Source organism: Procambarus clarkii, chromosome 44 (assembly GCF_040958095.1).
Source record: "Procambarus clarkii isolate CNS0578487 chromosome 44, FALCON_Pclarkii_2.0, whole genome shotgun sequence".
NCBI lineage: Eukaryota > Metazoa > Arthropoda > Malacostraca > Decapoda > Cambaridae > Procambarus > Procambarus clarkii.
Window position 1 is genome coordinate 26737102 of NC_091193.1, and position 20000 is coordinate 26757101.

Genomic DNA, 20000 nt, shown 5'->3' on the forward strand with positions numbered 1-20000 from the left:
AAGGGTTTGGCGAGCTGGGGACTGAAGAACTTGAGGACCACGACGAAAACTCAGGAAACAGGAAAAGGACGGCGTCGAGAGGGGCAAAAAGTTCAATGGCCTATCTACTGTGGATTCAAGTCGCCGCTTCATTGGTAGTTGACGTCGTAGTTTCCATTCTTTATACACCGCTAGGCTGCCTAGCGGCTAGGGACGCTTGATGGCTAGTTGAGGGCTAGGAGGAGGGGCTCAGTCATGATGGTGGTGCTGTCTCCGAGTGTGTGTGTTGATAGATGCATTCTTCTTTCTTCGTTCATCCTACTGATGGTTTGACTTCTTCTTCTTTGGTTCTTCGGTCTTCACAGGCTTCATGTAGGCAGGTTGAAAAGGTAAAACTGGCATATGAGGTTTCATCAGTCAGGTAGTCCTTTGGGTTGTTTCGTCGAGGAGAGTATGAAGTCCCAGTCAAGATGTCGTCTGATGAGTCAGCTGAATCCAATGAAGGTTGAGCAGCAGTAGCAGCTGGTCCTGCCGCTGATATAAAAGGTTCTGTGGGTTCACAGATGATGGGTGGAACTGTATCAGAAGTTGATGGCTTAGAAGACTTCGGCTTCAGAGTTGCTTCTGTTGTAGTAGCTGCAGGAGCGGCCGTTGTAGTAGCTGCAGGAGCGGCCGTTGTAGTAGCTGCAGGAGCGGCCGTTGTAGTAGCTGCAGGAGCGGCCGTTGTAGTAGCTGCAGGAGCGGCCGTTGTAGTAGCTGCAGGAGCGGCCGTTGTAGTAGCTGCAGGAGCGGCCGTTGTAGTAGCTGCAGGAGCGGCCGTTGTAGTAGCTGTAGGAGCGGCCGTTGTAGTAGCTGCAGGAGCGGCCGTTGTAGTTGCAGATATTAAGACGGTAAGTGCTGCAGCGCTCACAGTGATGTCCGACACTAGGTCCAGATCTTGAGGAGAACTCGTGACTAGAGTAGAGGTGATGTAAACTTCGTCGGGTATGGTTAAGGTTGGGAGACCATTATCAGTGTAGAGGATATTCAAAATCCTCACACATTCTTGGTGATTGGAGCCAGCAATCTTGCTAGCTGCAGTTGACAAAGTGAACACAGTACAATACAGTGACTGGTCAGTTTGAGGTGGTGATGGCGATTGTTGACTCGGCGAGTGGCTGACAGAATGGGAGCAGAGCTTCCATTGGCTGGAAAGTTGTTTTGCGGCTCCTCTTCCTCCCGGAAGCTCCGGGAAAAGGGCGGCTTGAACGTTGAAGGATGAGGTGGCTTCTGGGTGGATGGTTTGGAGCCGAGGCATTGGAGCTGGTGCCCGCAGTCGATGTACATTTGGCTGACTTCAGAGTCTTGATAACGTCTTGACGGTGGGGGGCAGAGGTGGGAAATTGCCGGATGCTTGCCATTGCATAGTAGGCAGATTTCAGTTTCAGACGTGCAGATAGTGTAGTAATGATTAACGGCGCAAATGTTGCATTTTGGGGCTGGTTGTTGACACTCATTGGAGAGGTGGGAGTACTCGTAGCTCTGGAAGCACTGATTGATCTTGTAATATCACTCCATTTTCACTTTGTATGGAAGTATCAGGATGCCAAAGCAGTAGAAACCATGATTGGTAGTCCCGCAAAATCCTTGCTATGGAGGTGAAGGTTATCTTCAGGGTTAGTTGCTTGCCGACAGTGTGCATGTTGAAAATCTCGCCAGCGTATGTTATCATGTTCCCGTTTTCTCGATCTATGTTGTTTAGAATCGTTACTAACTGACAATCCGTAATCCAAGAGCTGATCCCGCTGATAAAGACGGTTCTTTCGGCGAGCATCTGACGTGGAAAGGTAAGATTGAGGTGCGTGGTGCTAAACGCAGCTTCGTTACACATTAGTTTGTCGAGGTCGTCCATGCTCGAGAAGTAGAATGTGATGTCCGTGCCTTCCTGGCTGATGTTGATAGGTGTTACGCCAGCGACGTCTTTCAGGAGCTTCAGGAAGTTTGTCTTGGAGAATGCAAGCTTGTCAAGGGGTGTTCCTCGGACCTTGTAGCATTTGTGACACATGGTAGCCATGTCATCTCTGCCTGCCCATGACGAAGGGCAGGCAGAGATGTATAGTAGCGGAAACGTCAGCTACCGACGAACGCTGTGTCTAATAATCAATGATGCAATCACGTGGGACTCGTTGTCGGCACCATTACTAACTGGCTACACACAGTTTTGTTCTCTGGAAAACTTAAGATTCTGAGCACCCATCAGCTATAATCATTGCAGTTTTGTGAGGAAGAGCACATCAATACTCCAAGACCTAAAGAATATCTTTTTGGAAACAATACCGATTTTGTCTACAATTGATGGACAAACAACATTGTTGATTTGTTGATTAGCTGCTGTCCAGCTGACTGGTATTGTGCACAACCCAGTATGCAGGCAACCCAAACTGTCGTACTGCAATCGTCGCCCATGACCGATTATTATTATTATATTTTTTGTTTTGTGAGGACTGTATTACTAACCAGGTCACTTAGAGTCCTACCCTGAAGGACAAGGCGATACCCTGCGGACATTGCCACAAGAGGACATCTTAGAAAGTGTAATGTGCATGGAAAGATAGACTAAACTGCTCAATTAGGTGTTAGATATCCCAGATTCCACCTGGGAGAATCATTTTATGACCTCCATTGGAGGAGAATGAATTTCTCCATGCCTAGTAGTGTCTCAGGCATTAGGTAGGGCAGTGATTCGGTCCTCACTACGTGGAGATGTCATGGAGAAGTCAAAGAGATAGAGGCAATGGAGGCAGCTTTCAGACAAAGAGGAGGGACAGTGGACCGAGGTGCAGCAGGCACCGAAGAAAACTGCTATCAAGGCTTCACCATGTGCTTCTACTAGCAAGACACCAGACATAATGAACCTAGAGAGGACAGTATCAGTCACACATCAGCCAGTGTCAGACAATGTACCTCTCTCCACAGCCCAGCCACAGACAACAGTATGAGACAGGAGAGGACACCACCAGTCTCACACCAGACACCGTCAAACTCTTCACATCTTCCAAAATTCAAAATAATGCAGAAAGACCCCCTTTCCTACAGCATATGGAGTAGTAACGGCAATGAAAAAGGAACAAACAGAGCTCAAATTTTCCATTATGGTCAACCTGAAAGGAGAAATTATAATGACACTACGAAACCAACAGATTGTAAATTACTTAGAAAAAGTAAAAGTCCTTCAAAGAAAACCTGTAAGCTTGGAAAAGCTGGACCCTTCAGAAAGATGCACACGAGTCGAGCTTTGGGGATACCCAGTCGACTTTCCACTGGATAGAATACTAAAACACAAGAAAATCCTGAATGTGGAACGATGCTGCACAAAAGTAGACAAAGCATCGACACGCCAGGTTCTGGTGACCGTCATGGGACATGTGCCAGAAACATTCAGTCTTGGAAATTGGGGAACATACCGACAGAGACCACATGTCCAGGAACCCCTGTGCTGCTTCAGGTGTCAGAAATACAGCCACCATCAATCACGCTGCACCGGAGAGGAGAGATGCGGAGTGTGCAGCCTGAGGCATCCAACCAAAGATTGTATAGCCAATCACAAGGCAAACCAGACCACAACAGCCAAATGTCCAAATTGTGGAGGCAAACATCACTCCTGGAGCACAACCTGCTCTGCACGGAAAGAAAAGGTGCAGACAGCTCAGGCCAGGATAAACACACAGACCAGCACTACATACATCAACACCAACGTCTGGAACACTCGTGCACAGCCACAACAGAGACCCATTCTCGCAGAACAAAATTTCCTGGTTCTATCAACTCCAAATCAGAAAATACACAAAAATGTTGCAGAAATAAAACAAAAGCAAAAAACAATCACTTTCGGAATCAACACAACAAATATACAGTTTTACCACCGAGGTCCAGCTGAAAAACATCGTGAAGATCATGGCAGAGGCCATTATCAATTCCCTACAGATGACGCAGAACGCCTCACAGCAACAGACTCAAAAAATCACTTGTGTGATAATGGACAAGATCGTGCAGCAGACCACAGTTACACAAGAAATAGACAGTCTGAGACAAGACGGAACACAAGAGGACAAACAATGCAACATGGACATACAGACTACCAACAACAGTCGGGTAGTCAAGACACCAGAACATACAGATCCACAAAAGCAACTGCAAAAAGCAGTGACCACTTAAGATCAAAAGAATCCTACAACACAAGAGACAGACATCAACAGTCAATGCAGTCTGATATGCAACAACATCAACAAATAAGTATTGAACAGCAGAGATAAACAGGTTCCAACAACACAAGAAGCGGGCATGAATAATCAATGCAGCCTAATATGCAGCAACATCAACAACGAAATACTGGATGACAGAGATGCACAGATTCCAGCAACACAAGAAACAGCCACGAGCAATCAATGCAGTCCGATGTGCAGCAATACCAACAGCAAAGTGATGGACAAACGGAATGCACAGATTCCAACAATGCCGGGGACGACCTTGAGCAATCAGTACAGTCCAATTTGCCCAGACACAACTTGCGAGGTGGAGAATATAGAGGTCGATTCCAAGGAGGCGTTCTACTAGAACAGGCAACACCAACCGTAACCGTCGTCTGGCCATTACCAATACTGCAGTGGAACATACAAGGTCTTGGAAATAAAAACCACACACTTCAGGAGGCTGCAATCAGTACGAAAGCAGATATTATCGTTTTGGAAGAAACTTTTCCCAGCCACGAAGTCCTTCAGATTAGCTGGATATAACCCAAAATATATATATTATACTGCATGAACAGGGGAGAACAAAGGAGGGTTAATGACCCTAGTCAGAAACACCAGACCCAGCAAGAAAATAGACCCAGTTTCATATGGGGATGGAGTAGAGGTATTAGCAGTAACAGGGAATATGGCTAATATTGAGCTCCTCCTAAATTGAGTTTGCAGCTGCTGCAAACAAAGCTATTCCAAACATTATCCCAGGAAAAGTTTCAAGACTCGTCTAGAAACTCGTCTAAGTAAAGGAGGCAAGATGGTTTGAGTGGTGTCAAACTCTAAATGAACATAGTAGTCTTGGCAAGATATGGGGTCAGATTAAAACCATATCAGGTCGACCAGCCCGACCACAGGCATGAATTCAACTATTGCAGGAGGCTGAGAGACTTGCTCTCCAATTTGCAAAAAGAGCAGATTCAAATCAGCATCCTGCAATGGTCAAAAGGCAGCACGAATAATTATAACAAGAGAAGATAGCGGAGAACATAGAGAACTATTCATGAGAGTAGAGCTACAAATGACGAATGTGACTGTCCCTTCACAAAACAAGAACTAATCAGAGCCAAAAACTGCAGTAAGGACACTGCACCAGGTGCTGATAACATTACATATTCAATGATCGCACACGCAGGTCCTGCTGGAGAACGAGGGATATTGGACGTCATTAATGTATCTTGGCAGCAAGGCAAACTACCGACCTTTTTGGAAGAAAGCAGATATAATTCCGATTCCCAAGCCGAAAGAACCTGGCAATTACAGACCCATTTCATTAACATCATGCATTAGTAAAACTGCAGAACAGATGGTCTTAACTAGGCTACTGTGGAAGACTGGAGAACTGCATAAACACATATTTGGCTTCACTAGAGGAGTAGGTACTGCAAACTGCATAGCAACATTACTAGGAACAGTTAACTCAGGTCCGGCTATAGTGATCTTCCTTGATCTAGGAAAAATATTCGATCTTGCAAACCCGCAACCAATTTTAGGGAAATAAAGGTGTAAAGGGAAATATGCTAGGATGGATTCAAGATTATCTTGAATCCATCCTAGCATATTTCACAGGTATGCCAGAGTAAAGTTGAAAGTATAAGTGTCGGACTACCACTTGCATGAGAATGGGACCCCACAAGGAGGCGTCCTCAGTCCTTGTCTTTTTAACATCCTTATGGAAAACTTCGTTACCATGACATCTGCAGAAGGGGTTAAATTGCTAAGCAATTTACTGCTTAAATTGCTGTTGATATAGCATTAGTCATTACAGGTCATTCACTTCTAAATAAAGCACAAGGGGCGTTAGATAAAGTAACATCTGAATGCAGCATTTTAGGGCTTAACATATCTGCACAGAAGTCTAAGTCAATGAGACTAAGTGGCAACACTCCAGACAGGCACCTATGCATTCAAGACATTAACCTTCAGTGGGTTACACAATATCTATATCTTAGAGTCTGGATAGTTTATAAAATGATTTTCAATAAGTAAATTCAATATCTGAAGTTGAAAGTAAAATCACGACTGAATATAATGAGAGCAATTACAGGACCCCGTCTAGGAGCGAGACACAAAGTGCTAATAGGCTTACAGGTTCCGAAAGATGAAAAGAAATGTCAGCACTGTGCAAAAATGCCCGACAGACCACTGGAACATTATCTAACACAGTGCACAGTTACAAACCCAATAAGATTTCAACTTATATTCAACAGAGAAGAAGTTGTTAAACACGTGGAACAAAATCTTACTGAAGCGACCATGCAAGTCATAAATACTCATACTCCGCTTAAGTAAAACAGAAACAAGAAACAAGTAACACTTAATAAGCCAGCCATAGGCTTAGGGCCTGTGCAGGAATATCCATGCAAAAAAAAAAAAAGTACTCACGTGGCTCGGCGCTGTCAACTGACTCAGCAATGTGACCATCTTCTGCGCCAGCTGCGGGAACAACTGTCTGCGACACCTCTGCGGAGGGTGTCACACTCTCCTCGGGGGGTGTCTGTGTCTGTGTCACAGCCTCTTCCCGAGGTGCCTCCACGGGAGGTGTCTGTGTTACAGCCTCTTCCTGAGGTGCCTGCACGAGAGGTGTCTGTGTCACAGCCTCTTCCTGAAGTGCCTCCACAGGAGGTGTCTGTGTCAGATCTGCTTCCTGAAGTGCCTCCACAGGAGGTGTCTGTGTCAGATCTGCTTCCTGAAGTGCCTCCACAGGAGGTGTCTGTGTCACAGCTTCCTCCAGAGGGGCACGTGTCTGTAGCGTGGCCATTACCTCCTCCGTCACAGGGTCCTCTGGTGAGGATTCAACAACAGGATCCCGTCTCGCCTCCAGCTGACGGGGCTCCGGGCTCCTGGTGGGGGTGAAGGAGATTTAATTGAGTGTTGCCACCGGAGGCGGCAAGATTATTTTGCACCCCATACTCATACTGTGAGCGGTAGCGCAAAAAGGATTACAGAGGGCGCAAAAAGGATTACAGAGGGCGCAAAAGATCTTTATTAGACCTCAACGGAGATTATTACAATCACAATTACATCTATCCTGCACACCTCATAATAATAATGTTAGCTAGTTACAGAAATGCTTCCATTTAAAATAGCTATGTATTTACAAGTAAATATTATACATTAATGGTAGGCCTTTTCACTAATATGTCACTGTATAGCTATGGAAGTGTTCCAGGATCACTGGAGAGCTGCTGTTTATTATTATTAGTCTTCACACTACACTGCTTGTGCCTTAACCTCATGTGTCATGGACCTACTGGAAGCTTAACATGGAGACAGTGCAAGGGTTTCAGGTACTTTATCCTTAGTAATAAGATGGTTTGCCATGGTGAGTGTTGACAGTTGGGTTATGATGAGGTACTCCAGCAGGCACGACAAGTAGACGGGCTGCCTGTCCTGCCCCACCCTCCCTCCTGTCCTGCCACACCCTCCCTCCTGTCCTGCCACACCCTCCCTCCTGTCCTGCCACACCCTCCCTCCTGTGCTGCCACACCCTCCCTCCTGTCCTGCCACACCCTCCCTCCTGTCCTGCCACACCCTCCCTCCTGTCCTCCCCCACCCTCCCTCCTGTCCTGCCTCACCCTCCCTCCTGTCCTGCCACACCCTCCCTCCTGTCCTACCACACCTTCCCTCCTGTCCTGCCACACCCTCCCTCCTGTCCTGCCACACCTTTCCTCCTGTCCTGCCACACCCTCCCTCCTGTCCTGCCACACCCTCCCTCCTGTCCTGCCACACCCTCCCTCCTGTCCTCCCCCACCCTCCCTCCTGTCCTGCCTCACCCTCCCTCCTGTCCTGCCACACCCTCCCTCCTGTCCTGCCACACCCTCCCTCCTGTCCTGCCTCACCCTCCTTCCTGTCCTGCCACACCCTCCCTCCTGTCCTGCCTCACCCTCCCTCCTGTCCTGCCACACCTTCCCACCTGTCCTGCCACACCCTCCTGTCCTGCCTCACCCTCCCTCCTGTCCTGCCTCACCCTCCCTCCTGTCCTGCCACACCCTCCCTCCTGTCCTGCCACACCCTCCCTCCTGTCCTGCCACACCCTCCCTCCTGTCCTGCCACACCCTCCCTCCTGTCCTGCCACACCCTTCCTCCTGTCCTGCCCCACCCTCCCTCCTGTCCTGCCACACCTTCCCACCTGTCCTGCCACACCCTCCCTCCTGTCCTGCCACACCCTCCCTCCTGTCCTGCCCCACCCTCCCTCCTGTCCTGCCACACCCTCCCTCCTGTCCTGCCACACCCTCCCTCCTGTCCTGCCACACCTTCCCTCCTGTCCTGCCACACCCTCCCTCCTGTCCTGCCACACCTTCCCTCCTGTCCTGCCACACCCTCCCTCCTGTCCTGCCACACCCTCCCTCCTGTCCTCCCCCACCCTCCCTCCTGTCCTCCCCCACCCTCCCTCCTGTCCTGCCTCACCCTCCCTCCTGTCCTGCCCCACCCTCCCTCCTGCCCTCCCCCACCCTCCCTCCTGTCCTGCCACACCCTCCCTCCTGTCCTGCCCCACCCTCCCTCCTGTCCTCCCCCACCCTCCCTCCTGTCCTCCCCCACCCTCCTTCCTATCCTGCCACACCCTCCCTCCTGTCCTGCCCCACCCTCCCTCCTGTCCTCCCCCACCCTCCCTCCTGTCCTGCCTCACCCTCCCTCCTGTCCTGCCCCACCCTCCCTCCTGCCCTCCCCCACCCTCCCTCCTGTCCTGCCTCACCCTCCCTCCTGTCCTGCCCCACCCTCCCTCCTGCCCTCCCCCACCCTCCCTCCTGTCCTGCCACACCCTCCCTCCTGTCCTGCCCCACCCTCCCTCCTGTCCTCCCCCACCCTCCCTCCTGTCCTCCCCCACCCTCCTTCCTATCCTGCCACACCCTCCCACCTGTCCTGCCACACCCTCCCTGCCACACCTTCCCTGCCACACCTTCCCACCTGTGCTACACACCTGAAGGCAGCGCTCCTGACGATGCGGTTTGAGTTAAGAGGTTCGCGGCTGAGGGAGCCGAGGGAGGCGGCGGGGTCGAGGATGGCCCACAGCCTGCTGGGGGAGGGAGCCGTCCTGGCGTACTTCCTCTCCTTGTTGAACCTCAGCATGATCTGGTAGAAGGTGCCTGGGAGGAGCGTCGCCATCAGTCACTATCACTTCTTGCAAGACAAATTGTTTATTTCACTTAGGAACAAATTAGCATACTGGTAAATACATGAGAGCACAGTAGTGAAGACAAGGAGAAAGTTTGTTGGGCCAGGTGAGGCACTGCTTCGTTTCCTTAACTAAGGAAACAAACATAGGAATGTGCCTGAATGCCAACAGTGACTGCTCAGACAGGTACAAGAGGAGTGTTGTTAACGCTTATGTCGACCGTGCTCTCAGCCACAGCTCAGGATGGAAGCAAGTCGACGAAGAACTCTGTAGGGTAAGGCAGGTCCTAGTCAACAACGGCTTCTCCAATGGTTTCGTGGAAGACATCATAAGAAGGAAAGTGAAACGCCATGCAACCTCTGAAGAGACAACTAACACAACACCTGTACCCCCTATTAGACTATTTTACAGGAACTTCTTTTCCACAGCTCATAAAACGGAGGAAAGGGTCCTGAAAGATATTGTTAATAGAAACGTTATCCCTACAGACAAAAATCAGAGGATACAACTGACGATTTACTATAAAACCAGAAAAACGGCCAGCCTACTCATGAGAAACTCTCCAGACACAAAGCAGAACGCTTTAAAAGAGACCAACGTCGTCTATGCCTTCAAATGCCCTCTTGGGGACTGTAAGCTCCAAAAAACCCAATATATAGGCAAGACAACAACATCTCTTTCTAGGCGTTTAACGATGCATAAGCAACAGGGCTCCATTAAGGAACATATAATCTCTTCCCACAACCAAACCATCGCCAGAGAAATCCTAGTAAACAACACAGAAATCATCGATAGATACAGCGATAGCAGGCGGCTTGACGTTTGCGAGGCATTACACATTAAAAAGTCAACACCAGCAATCAACAGCCAATTAATGCACAACTATATTCTACCCACCTCAAGACTCTGCTCCAATATAGAAGCATCAAGAAATATGGACCAATAGGCTTCCTACAATCACTTCCATTCAATACCCATTGTTTCGTGTTCTGTCTTGTGTTGATGAAATTAATACCCTATTAATGCCACCTCACCCCATCCACCTCACTCAAATGTAGATATAAACAAATTGGAGATGTGTAAGTTCTATTCAGTTGTGTATGTGTAAACTAAAGGCTTTGAAAATGTAATAAGTTTTACGAAACGCGCTCAAGTGTCGCGTCAGACTAGAAATAAAAATGAATTTTGGAGAATTGATTTTTGAATTACCACCAACAGTGAAAAGAAATGTACGAAAGATAGAGAATATATATATATATATATATATATATATATATATATATATATATATATATATATATATATATATATATATATATATATATATATATATATATATGCGGAAAATCCAGAGAGAAATGGGAAAGAGAGATGAACGTTTCGGCCGATCTGGGCCTTTGTTAACACCGGATCACAAAGAAATCACAAAGGAAGAGTGGAGGCAGACACTAGACCTGACCACCATCTCCTGGGGAAAGAATTAACCAGAAAAAGATATAGATTAGCTTAGAGTGGTCAAAAGGATAAATAAAAGATTAAAGAAAAAGCGTCATTGAACCCTGTGGTTTAATATAATATTGTTATGAGACAATGTAACTATCATAGTTTTTTCTTATACTGTTGTACAATATTGTAACTTAAACTGGGTCAAGTTTGTACATACCAGTATTAACATTGAGAAAATTTGGACATTGACTAATTAGGACAGACTCAATTAAATTCCGTTCCACAAAACCATTGCAATTGGCAATGCGTTTCGCCTCATCCCAATTAATAGTGTGATCACACAGACTTGTGTGGAACTGTGTGGCAGGAAACGGGAGTGTGTGGTCACCAGGACCCGTCTAGGACGCTGCTCATCTTAGTGATGAGTTGAGGAAGTTTACGGCGCAATATTTCGGGCTGGCGGCCAGATGTTACTACCAGTACCACAACCACAATTGTTTGCTTCGACGGAGACGTGTGTGTGGAGGTTATAGACAGGTGTGTGGAGGTTATAGACAGGTGTGTGGAGGTTATAGACAGGTGTGTGGAGGTTATAGACAGGTGCGTGGAGGTTATAGACAGGTGTGTGGAGGTTATAGACAGGTGTGTGGAGGTTATAGACAGGTGTGTGAAGGTTACAGACAGGTGTGTGAAGGTTACAGACAGGTGTGTGTGTGTTCATACCTGGGTAGCCCCCAAGGGCGTGAGAGGTCCACACCTGCAGCAGCAGTGACAGCAGCGCCACCACAGGGGCCGAGCCTCGCATGGCTGCGGGTCTTCTGCCTTCTGCTGTTAGCGGAGCGGCGCAGCTCTCTTGCTACCTCTTCTACGGTCCTGTGTGTCTTCTCGCGCTCAGGGACCGCTGTTCGCGCTCAGGGACCGCTGCTCGCGCTCAGGGACCGCTGCTCGCGCTCAGGGACCGCTGCTCGCGCTCAGGGACCGCTGCTCGCGCTCAGGGACCACTGCTCGCGCTCAGGGACCGCTGCTGGCGCTCAGGGACCGCTGTTCGCGCTCAGGGACCGCTGCTCGCGCTCAGGGACCGCTGCTCGCGCTCAGGGACCACTGCTGGCGCTCAGGGACCGCTGTTCGCGCTCAGGGACCGCTGCTCGCGCTCAGGGACCGCTGCTCGCGCTCAGGGACCGCTGCTCGCGCTCAGGGACCGCTGCTCGCGCTCAGGTACCGCTGCTCGCGCTCAGGGACCGCTGCTCGCGCTCAGGGACCGCTGCTCGCGCTCAGAGACCGCTGCTCGCGCTCAGGGACCGCTTCTCTCTGAAAGACAACAACTATAAGTTCATCATGCAGGGAAGGGTGGGCGCTTATAGAGCTCCTGGCGCTCGACACATCAGACACATCTACATCTGAACTGTTGTATTCATACACCAAGAGTCATACACCGATATACCCCCCCCCCACAGTATAACCATACACCTACACGTACAATAAACAACCCAGGTGACCTCCGCCTCCATGGAGAGGCCAGCAAGGGCCAGAAGGTCATCCGGCCTCATAATAGCACGTCGCATTTTGACGTATACTCTACTTAAGACCAAAAATTGTCGTACTAGAAAATGGGAGCGGTTCGCGAAATTGACATATTATCCCGTTTTTTGTTTTGGGTCCTGTGGTAGGTTAGGCTAAAGGCACTTTAGTACGACAGTTTCGTGACGTTTGGGAAGCTTAGCAGGACGGGCTGGTGAGATAGTTAGTAGCAGCCCTGATCACCAGAACCACCTCAAGGTAATTACCAGGAGACAGCGCTAAGCCTGTGTGACTGTGTCGCACTTGGAGGTGTGTGTGGCAACATGGAGCAGGGATTCGCAGGAGGGAAGGAAAGGTGCCCAAGAACTTCTACCGTCGGGGATCGAACACCGACCTGCATGTGTGCTGCCTCAAGGTAAAGTAACAAAAACATTTACGAAATGTTGGACAACATCACAATCTTGGACAACATCACAATTTTGGACAACATCACAATCTTGGACAACATCACAATCTTGGACAACATCACAATCGTGGAGAACATCACAGAAACTGTAGGAGGAAGACGGCAGAATGTGTGGTGGTAGTTACCGTAGAGTATTAACAACTCGGCATGAAGCACCAGCTGAGAGGACACGAGCAGGTAACCACAGGTGTAAAGTGAGGCTCATCAACCGTGTAGCATCACACCAAAGATGAGAGTCATGGCCAACTTCCTCCACCAGGTGTTAACTGGCAAACTAATCATTCACGAAGAGGTAAATTTATATTCTCTAGAAAAACAAAGTGTAAGGTCTGACATGATGAATAAATAACATTATAAATGTTTCAACATAAAATTGTTTCAAGCGCAGATTAGACATACATAAGGGATTTTTCGTGACTGATGGGAGCTGCTTAATATGGGCCAATAGGTTTTCTGCAGTTTCCTGAATTCATAAATTCATGTGGTAATGGGACGAGCGTGGTGGTTACTAGTGGTAGTGGTGGTGATTCTATGATGATACTAGTAGTTGTGGTGACTTTGATGGTAGTGGTGGCAGCAGTGGTGGTGGTGGTGGCAGTGGTGGTGGTGGTGGCAGTGGTGGTGGTGGCAGTAGTGGCAGTGGTGGTGGCAGCAGTGGTTGTAACACGGGGAGGGTGTTCCGAACGCTCTTTCCTACCTTTTCCCCCTCTACCCGTATTCTTACTTTTTATTCTCTACATGGGACTCCAAAACTTTTACTAAAGCCGACTCCACGCCACGTGGTCCTAAGACGATTGACCGACTTAGGATTCTACAACCCGTATGACGTGACATAGGCTCTGAGCAAAACCCTAGAGTCGCCTCCGCCGCCACCACCAGACCATTAACACTGAGCAATGATCGAGGTCTGGATCGATCATGCTAATTAATCATCCTTGGGGCTTGATCCCCACTAGTAATATATGACCTTGGAAACTTGAGTGTGGAATTAATTAAACGGGAATGATGAATTCCGATTCGAGGTTAGAATCGGCGCCCAATTCAACTCTGCCTCGTAGGGACCACGTGACCAGGACAAATTCATATACATATAACAAACACATGGAAATAATGAAAATGCAAATTTTCTTGCTATTAATTTATTAAAAGAAAAACTAAAACAAAATCTAAATGGTTATCCCTCCCTACTGGAGCACTCCCTAATTGACCTGAACGGCAATGAATTGACTATCCCTATAAGAACTCATAAAGCAACTCTACCTTGGGCGACCAGCTAGATGTTCGTGCTGTCGGGGGCCGAAGATGGTAAGGCCACCTGCCCGAGTTGTTTCTCAAACCACACTAACTGTCCTCTCTCTGGTCTTCCCCAGACTAGAGCATTGTATTGTTCCGCATCGCTTACCAAGTTACTTAGCAAGGTTTAAGTTATAACAATTAACCTCTGTTGTACTTAATTGATCCAGACTGGTTGAATTATTTTACTGAAGTTAAATTACACAAGCATCTAACGGCAGAGCTGTTCCCGATCACCAAATGGCTATTTGACCCTTGAGAAATAGTGGACATGTCAACTCTGATGACCTTATGACCGCCAGGTAACTTGCGCCTTACAACTTAGATCTGATTCGTTACGTCACTGATGGTGACTTAACTCAATAATTAGAATACTCTAGATATTATAACTAATAATACTATATAATACAATTCGAATGCAACCTGAATAAAGACTATTTTCTCTAAATTACTGAATACTATAGGATGATTCATTATACGCAACTATGGATAAGGCGTCAATTATTTTCACAGCGAATTCCCTGGGGTCAGGTCCCGGGTCACCACGCGGGTCCAGCTTCCCATTCTCCCTTGTAGATAAAACATTCTGGATAATTCTTACAACCAGCCTAGTTTGTTACAACTCCCCCCCCCCCCCCCCGCACAAGCACATACTAAACCTCGTTATTTTTCTCGTTGTCAGAGAGAGGAGAGATTAGTGTGGTTTGAGAAACAACTCGGGCAGGTGGCCTTACCATCTTCGGCCCCCGACAGCACGAACATCTAGCTGGTCGCCCAAGGTAGAGTTGCTTTATGAGTTCTTATAGGGATAGCAATTCATTGCCGTTCAGGTCAATTAAGGAGTGATCATCTTTAGATTTTATGTTAGTTTTTCTTTTAATAAATTAATTAGTTAATAATTTGCATTTTTATTATTTCCATGTATTTGTTATATGTATATGAACTTGTCCTGGTCACGGGGTCCACACGAGGCAGAGTTGGATTGGGCGCCGATTCTAACATCGAATCGGAATTCATCATTCCCGTCTAATTAATTCCACACTCAAATTTCCGAGGTTATAAACTACTAGTGGGGATCAAGCCCCAAGGTTGATTAATTAGCATGATCGATCCAGACCTCGATCATTGCTCAGTGTTACTGGTCTGGTGGTGGCGGCGGAGGCGACTCTAGGGTTTTGCTCAAAGTCTATGTCACGTCATACTGGGTGTAGAATCCTAAGTCGGTCAATCGTGTTAGGACCACGTGGCGTGGAGTTGGCTTTAGTAAAAGTTTTGGAGTCCCTTGTAGAGAATAAAAAGTAAGAATACGGGTAGAGGGGAAGGAGGAGGAAAGATAATTCGAGAACACCCCCCCCCCCCCCCCGTGTTACATGGTGGTGGTGATGGTGGTGGCAGTGGTGGTGGTGGCAGTAGTGGCAGTGGTGGTGGCAGCAGTGGTGGTGGCAGTGGTGGTGGCAGCAGGGGTGGTGGTGGCAGTGGTGGTGGCAGTGGTGGTGGTGGCAGTGGTGGTGGCAGCAGTGGTGGTGGCAGTGGTGGTGGCAGCAGTGGTGGTGGCAGTGGTGGTGGTGGCAGCAGTGGTGGTGGTGGCAGCAGTGGTGGTGGTGGCAGTAGTGGTGGTGGCAGTAATGGCAGTGGTGGTGGCAGCAGTGGTGGTGGCAGCAGTGGTGGTGGCAGTAATGGCAGTGGTGGTGGCAGTGGTGGTGGTGGCAGTGGTGGTGGCAGTGGTGGTGGCAGGAGTGGTGGTGGTGGTGGCAGTGGTGGTGGCAGTGGTGGTGGTGGCAGTGGTGGCAGGAGTGGTGGTGGCTGCAGTGGTGGTGGCAGCAGTGGTGGTGGTGGCAGTGGTGGTGGTGGCAGTAATGGCAGTGGTGGTGGTGGCAGTAATGGCAGTGGTGGTGGCAGCAGTAGTGGTGGCAGCAGTGGTGGTGGCAGCAGTGGTGGTGGCAGTGGTGGTGGCAGGAGTGGTGGTGGCAGTGGTGGTGGTGGCAGCAGTGGTGGTGGCAAGAGTGGTGGTGGCAGCAGTGGTGGTGGCAGGAGTGGTGGTGGCAGTGGTGGTGGTGGTGGCAGCAGTGGTGGTGGCAGTGGTGGTGGTGGCAGTGGTGGTGGCAGTGGTGGTGGCAGGAGTGGTGGTGGCAGTGGTGGTGGCAGGAGTGGTGGCAGTGGTGGTGGTGGCAGTGGTGGCTGCAGTGGTGGTGGCAGTGGTGGTGGCAGCAGTGGTGGTGGCAGCAGTGGTGGTGGCAGCAGTGGTGGTGGCAGTGGTGGTGGTGGCAGCAGTGGTGGTGGCAGTGGTGGTGGCAGGAGTGGTGGTGGCAGTGGTGGTGGTGGCAGCAGTGGTGGTGGCAGGAGTGGTGGTGGCAGCAGTGGTGGTGGCAGGAGTGGTGGTGGCAGTGGTGGTGGTGGTGGCAGCAGTGATGGTGGTGGTAGGAGTGGTGGTGGCAGCAGTGGTGGTGGCAGTGGTGGTGGCAGTAGTGGCAGTGCTGGTGGCAGCAGTGGTAGTGGCAGTGCTGGTGGCAGTGGTGGTGGCAGCAGTGGTGGTGGCAGTGGTGGTGGCAGCAGTGGTGGTGGCAGCAGTGGTGGTGGCAGCAGTGGTGGTAGCAGTGGTGATGGCAGTAGTGGCAGTGGAGGTGGCAGTGGTGGTGGTGGCAGTAGTGGCAGTGGTGGTGGCAGTGCTGGTGGCAGCAGTGGTGGTGGCAGTGGTGGTGGCAGCAGTGGTGGTGGCAGTAGTGGTGGCAGCAGTGGTGGTGGCAGCAGTGGTGGTGGCAGTGGTGGTGGCAGCAGTGGTGGTAGCAGTGGTGGTGGCAGCAATGGTGGTGGCAGCAGTGGTGGTGGCAGTGGTGGTGGCAGTGGTGGTGGCAGCAGTGGTGGTGGCAGTGGTGGTGGCAGCAGTGGTGGTGGTGGCAGTGGTGGTGGCAGCAATGGTGGTGGCAGCAATGGTGGTGGTGGCAGTGGTGGTGGCAGCAGTGGTGGTGGCAGCAGTGGTGGTGGCAGTGGTGGCAGTGGTGGTGGTGGCAGCAGTGGTGGTGGTGGCAGCAGTGGTGGTGGCAGCAGTGGTGGTGGCAGCAGTGGTGGTGGTGGCAGAAGTGGTGGCAGTGGTGGTGGTGGCAGCAGTGGTGGTGGTGGTGGCAGCAGTGGTGGTGGCAGTGGTGGTGGTGGCAGTGGTGGTGGCAGTGGTGGTGGCAGTAGTGGTGGTGGCAGTGGTGGTGGCAGTAGTGGTGGTGGCAGTGGTGGTGGCAGCAGGGGTGGTTGTGGCAGTGGTGGTGGCAGTGGTGGTGGTGGCAGTGGTGGTGGCAGTAGTGGTGGCAGGAGTGGTGGTGGCAGTGGTGGTGGTGGTGGCAGTGGTGGTGGCAGTAGTGGCAGTGGTGGTGGCAGCAGTGGTGGTGGTGGCAGCAGTGGTGGTGGCAGTGGTGGTGGCAGCAGGGGTGGTTGTGGCAGTGGTGGTGGCAGTGGTGGTGGTGGCAGTGGTGGTGGCAGTAGTGGTGGCAGGAGTGGTGGTGGCAGTGGTGGTGGTGGTGGCAGTGGTGGTGGCAGTAGTGGCAGTGGTGGTGGCAGCAGTGGTGGTGGTGGCAGCAGTGGTGATGGTGGCAGCAGTGGTGGTGGTGACAGCAGTGGTGGCAGTGGTGGTGGTGGCAGTGGTGGTGGCAGCAGTGGTGGCAGCAGTGGTGGCAGCAGTGGTGGTGGTGGCAGCAGTGGTGGCAGTGGTGGTGGTGGCAGCAGTGGTGGCAGTGGTGGTGGTGGCAGCAGTGGTGGTGGTGGCAGCAGTGGTGGTGGTGGCTGCAGTGGTGGTGGCAGCAGTGGTGGTGGCAGCAGTGGTGGTGGCAGCAGAGGTGGTGGCAGCAGAGGTGGTGGTGGTGGCAGTGGTGGTGGCAGTGGTGGTGGCAGTGGTGGTGGTGGCAGCAGTGGTGGTGGCAGCAGAGGTAGTGGTGGTGGTAGTGGTGGTGGCAGTGGTGGTGGCAGTGGTGGTGGCAGCAGTGGTGGTGGTGGCAGCAGTGTTGGCGTTGGTGGTGGCAGCAATGGTGGCAGTGGTGGTGGCAGCAGTGGTGGTGGCAGCAGAGGTAGTGGTGGCAGTGGTGGTGGCAGCAGTGGTGGTGGTGGCAGCAGTGGTGGCAGTGGTGGTGGTGGCAGCAGTGGTGGTGGCAGCAGTGGTGGTGGTGGCAGCAGTGGTGGCAGTGGTGGTGGTGGCAGCAGCGGTGGTGGCAGCAGTGGTGGTGGCAGCAGTGGTGGTGGCAGTGGTGGTGGCAGCAGTGGTGGTGGTGGCAGCAGTGGTGGCAGTGGTGGTGGTGGCAGCAGTGGTGGTGGTGGCAGCAGTGGTGGTGGCAGCAGCGGTGGTGGCAGCAGTGGTGGTGGCAGCAGTGGTGGTGGCAGCAGTGGTGGTGGTGGCAGCAGCGGTGGTGGCAGTGGTGGTGGCAGCAGTGGTGGTGGCAGCAGTGGTGGTGGCAGCAGTGGTGGTGGTGGCAGTGGTGGTGGCAGCAGTGGTGGTGGTGGCAGCAGTGGTGGCAGCAGCAGTGGTGGTGGCAGCAGTGGTGGTGGTGGCAGTGGTGGTGGCAGCAGTGGTGGTGGTGGCAGCAGTGGTGGTGGCAGCAGTGGTGGTGGCAGCAGTGGTTGTGGTGGCAGTGGTGGTGGCAGCAGTGGTGGTGGCAGCAGTGGTGGTGGCAGCAGTGGTGGTGGCAGCAGCAGTGGTGGTGGCAGCAGTGGTGGTGGTGGCAGCAGTGGTGGTGGCAGCAGCAGTGGTGGTGGCAGCAGTGGTGGTGGCAGCAGCAGTAGTGGTGGCAGCAGTGGTGGTGGTGGCAGCAGCAGTGGTGGTGGCAGCAGTGGTGGTGGTGGCAGTGGTGGTGGCAGCAGTGGTGGTAGCAGCGGTGGTGGCAGCAGTGGTGGTGGCAGCAGCGGTGGTGGTGGCAGCAGTGGTGGTGGCAGCAGTGGTGGTGGCAGCAGCAGTGGTGGTGGCAGCAGTGGTGGTGGTGGCAGCAGTGGTGGTGGCAGCAGCAGTGGTGGTGGCAGCAGCAGTGGTGGTGGCAGCAGCGGTGGTGGCAGCAGCAGTAGTGGTGGCAGCAGTGGTGGTGGTGGCAGCAGCAGTGGTGGTGGCAGCAGTGGTGGTGGCAGCAGTGGTGGTGGCAGCAGCAGTGGTGGTGGCAGCAGTGTTGGTGGCAGCAGCAGTGGTGGTGGCAGCAGTGGTGGTGGTGGCAGCAGTGGTGGTGGCAGCAGCAGTGGTGGCAGCAGCAGTGGTGGTGGCAGCAGTGGTGGTGGCAGCAGCAGTGGTGGTGGCAGCAGCAGTGGTGGTGGCAGCAGTGGTGGCAGCAGCGGTGGTGGCAGCAGTGGTGGTGGCAGCAGTGGTGGTGGCAGCAGTGGTGGTGGCAGCAGCAGTAGTGGTGGCAGCAGTGGTGGTGGTGGCAGCAGCAGTGGTGGTGGCAGCAGTGATGGTGGCAGCAGTGGTGGTGGCAGCAGCAGTGGTGGTGGCAGCAGTGGTGGTGGCAGCAGCAGTGGTGGCAGCAGCGGTGGTGGCAGCAGCAGTGGTGGTGGCAGCAGTGGTGGTGGCAGCAGCAGTGGTGGTGGCAGCAGTGGTGGTGGTGGCAGCAGTGGTGGTGGCAGCAGCAGTGGTGGCAGCAGCAGTGGTGGTGGCAGCAGTGGTGGTGGCAGCAGCAGTAGTGGTGGCAGCAGCAGTGGTGGTGGCAGCAGTGGTGGCAGCAGCGGTGGTGGCAGCAGTGGTGGTGGCAGCAGTGGTGGTGGCAGCAGTGGTGGTGGCAGCAGCGGTGGTGGTGGCAGCAACGGTGGTGGCAGCAGTGGTGGTGGTGGCAGCAGTGGTGGCAGCAGCAGTGGTGGTGGCAGCAGTGGTGGTGGTGGCAGTGGTGGTGGCAGCAGTGGTGGTGGTGGCAGCAGTGGTGGTGGCAGCAGTGGTGGTGGCAGCAGTGGTTGT

The 20000-nt window shown here is 52.0% G+C and overlaps 2 protein-coding genes across 2 annotated transcripts in view; one reads left to right on the forward strand and one right to left on the reverse strand.

Moving 5' to 3' along the window:
- LOC123745424 (uncharacterized) overlaps window positions 1-14135 on the reverse strand; it is a gene marked incomplete in the record, with an annotated part of 19090 nt that extends 4955 nt beyond the window's left edge. Inside the window, 4 exon segments of the mRNA XM_069300549.1 lie at window positions 6642-7099; window positions 9178-9343; window positions 11542-12126; window positions 14063-14135. Coding sequence (XP_069156650.1) covers window positions 6642-7099; window positions 9178-9343; window positions 11542-11623 — 706 coding nt within the window.
- LOC123745422 (110 kDa antigen-like) overlaps window positions 12777-20000 on the forward strand; it is a 22565-nt gene continuing 15341 nt past the window's right edge. The window contains exon 1 of the mRNA XM_069300550.1: window positions 12777-12890. Within this exon, the coding sequence (XP_069156651.1) occupies window positions 12777-12890 (114 nt within the window). The remainder of the gene's footprint in view (window positions 12891-20000) is intronic.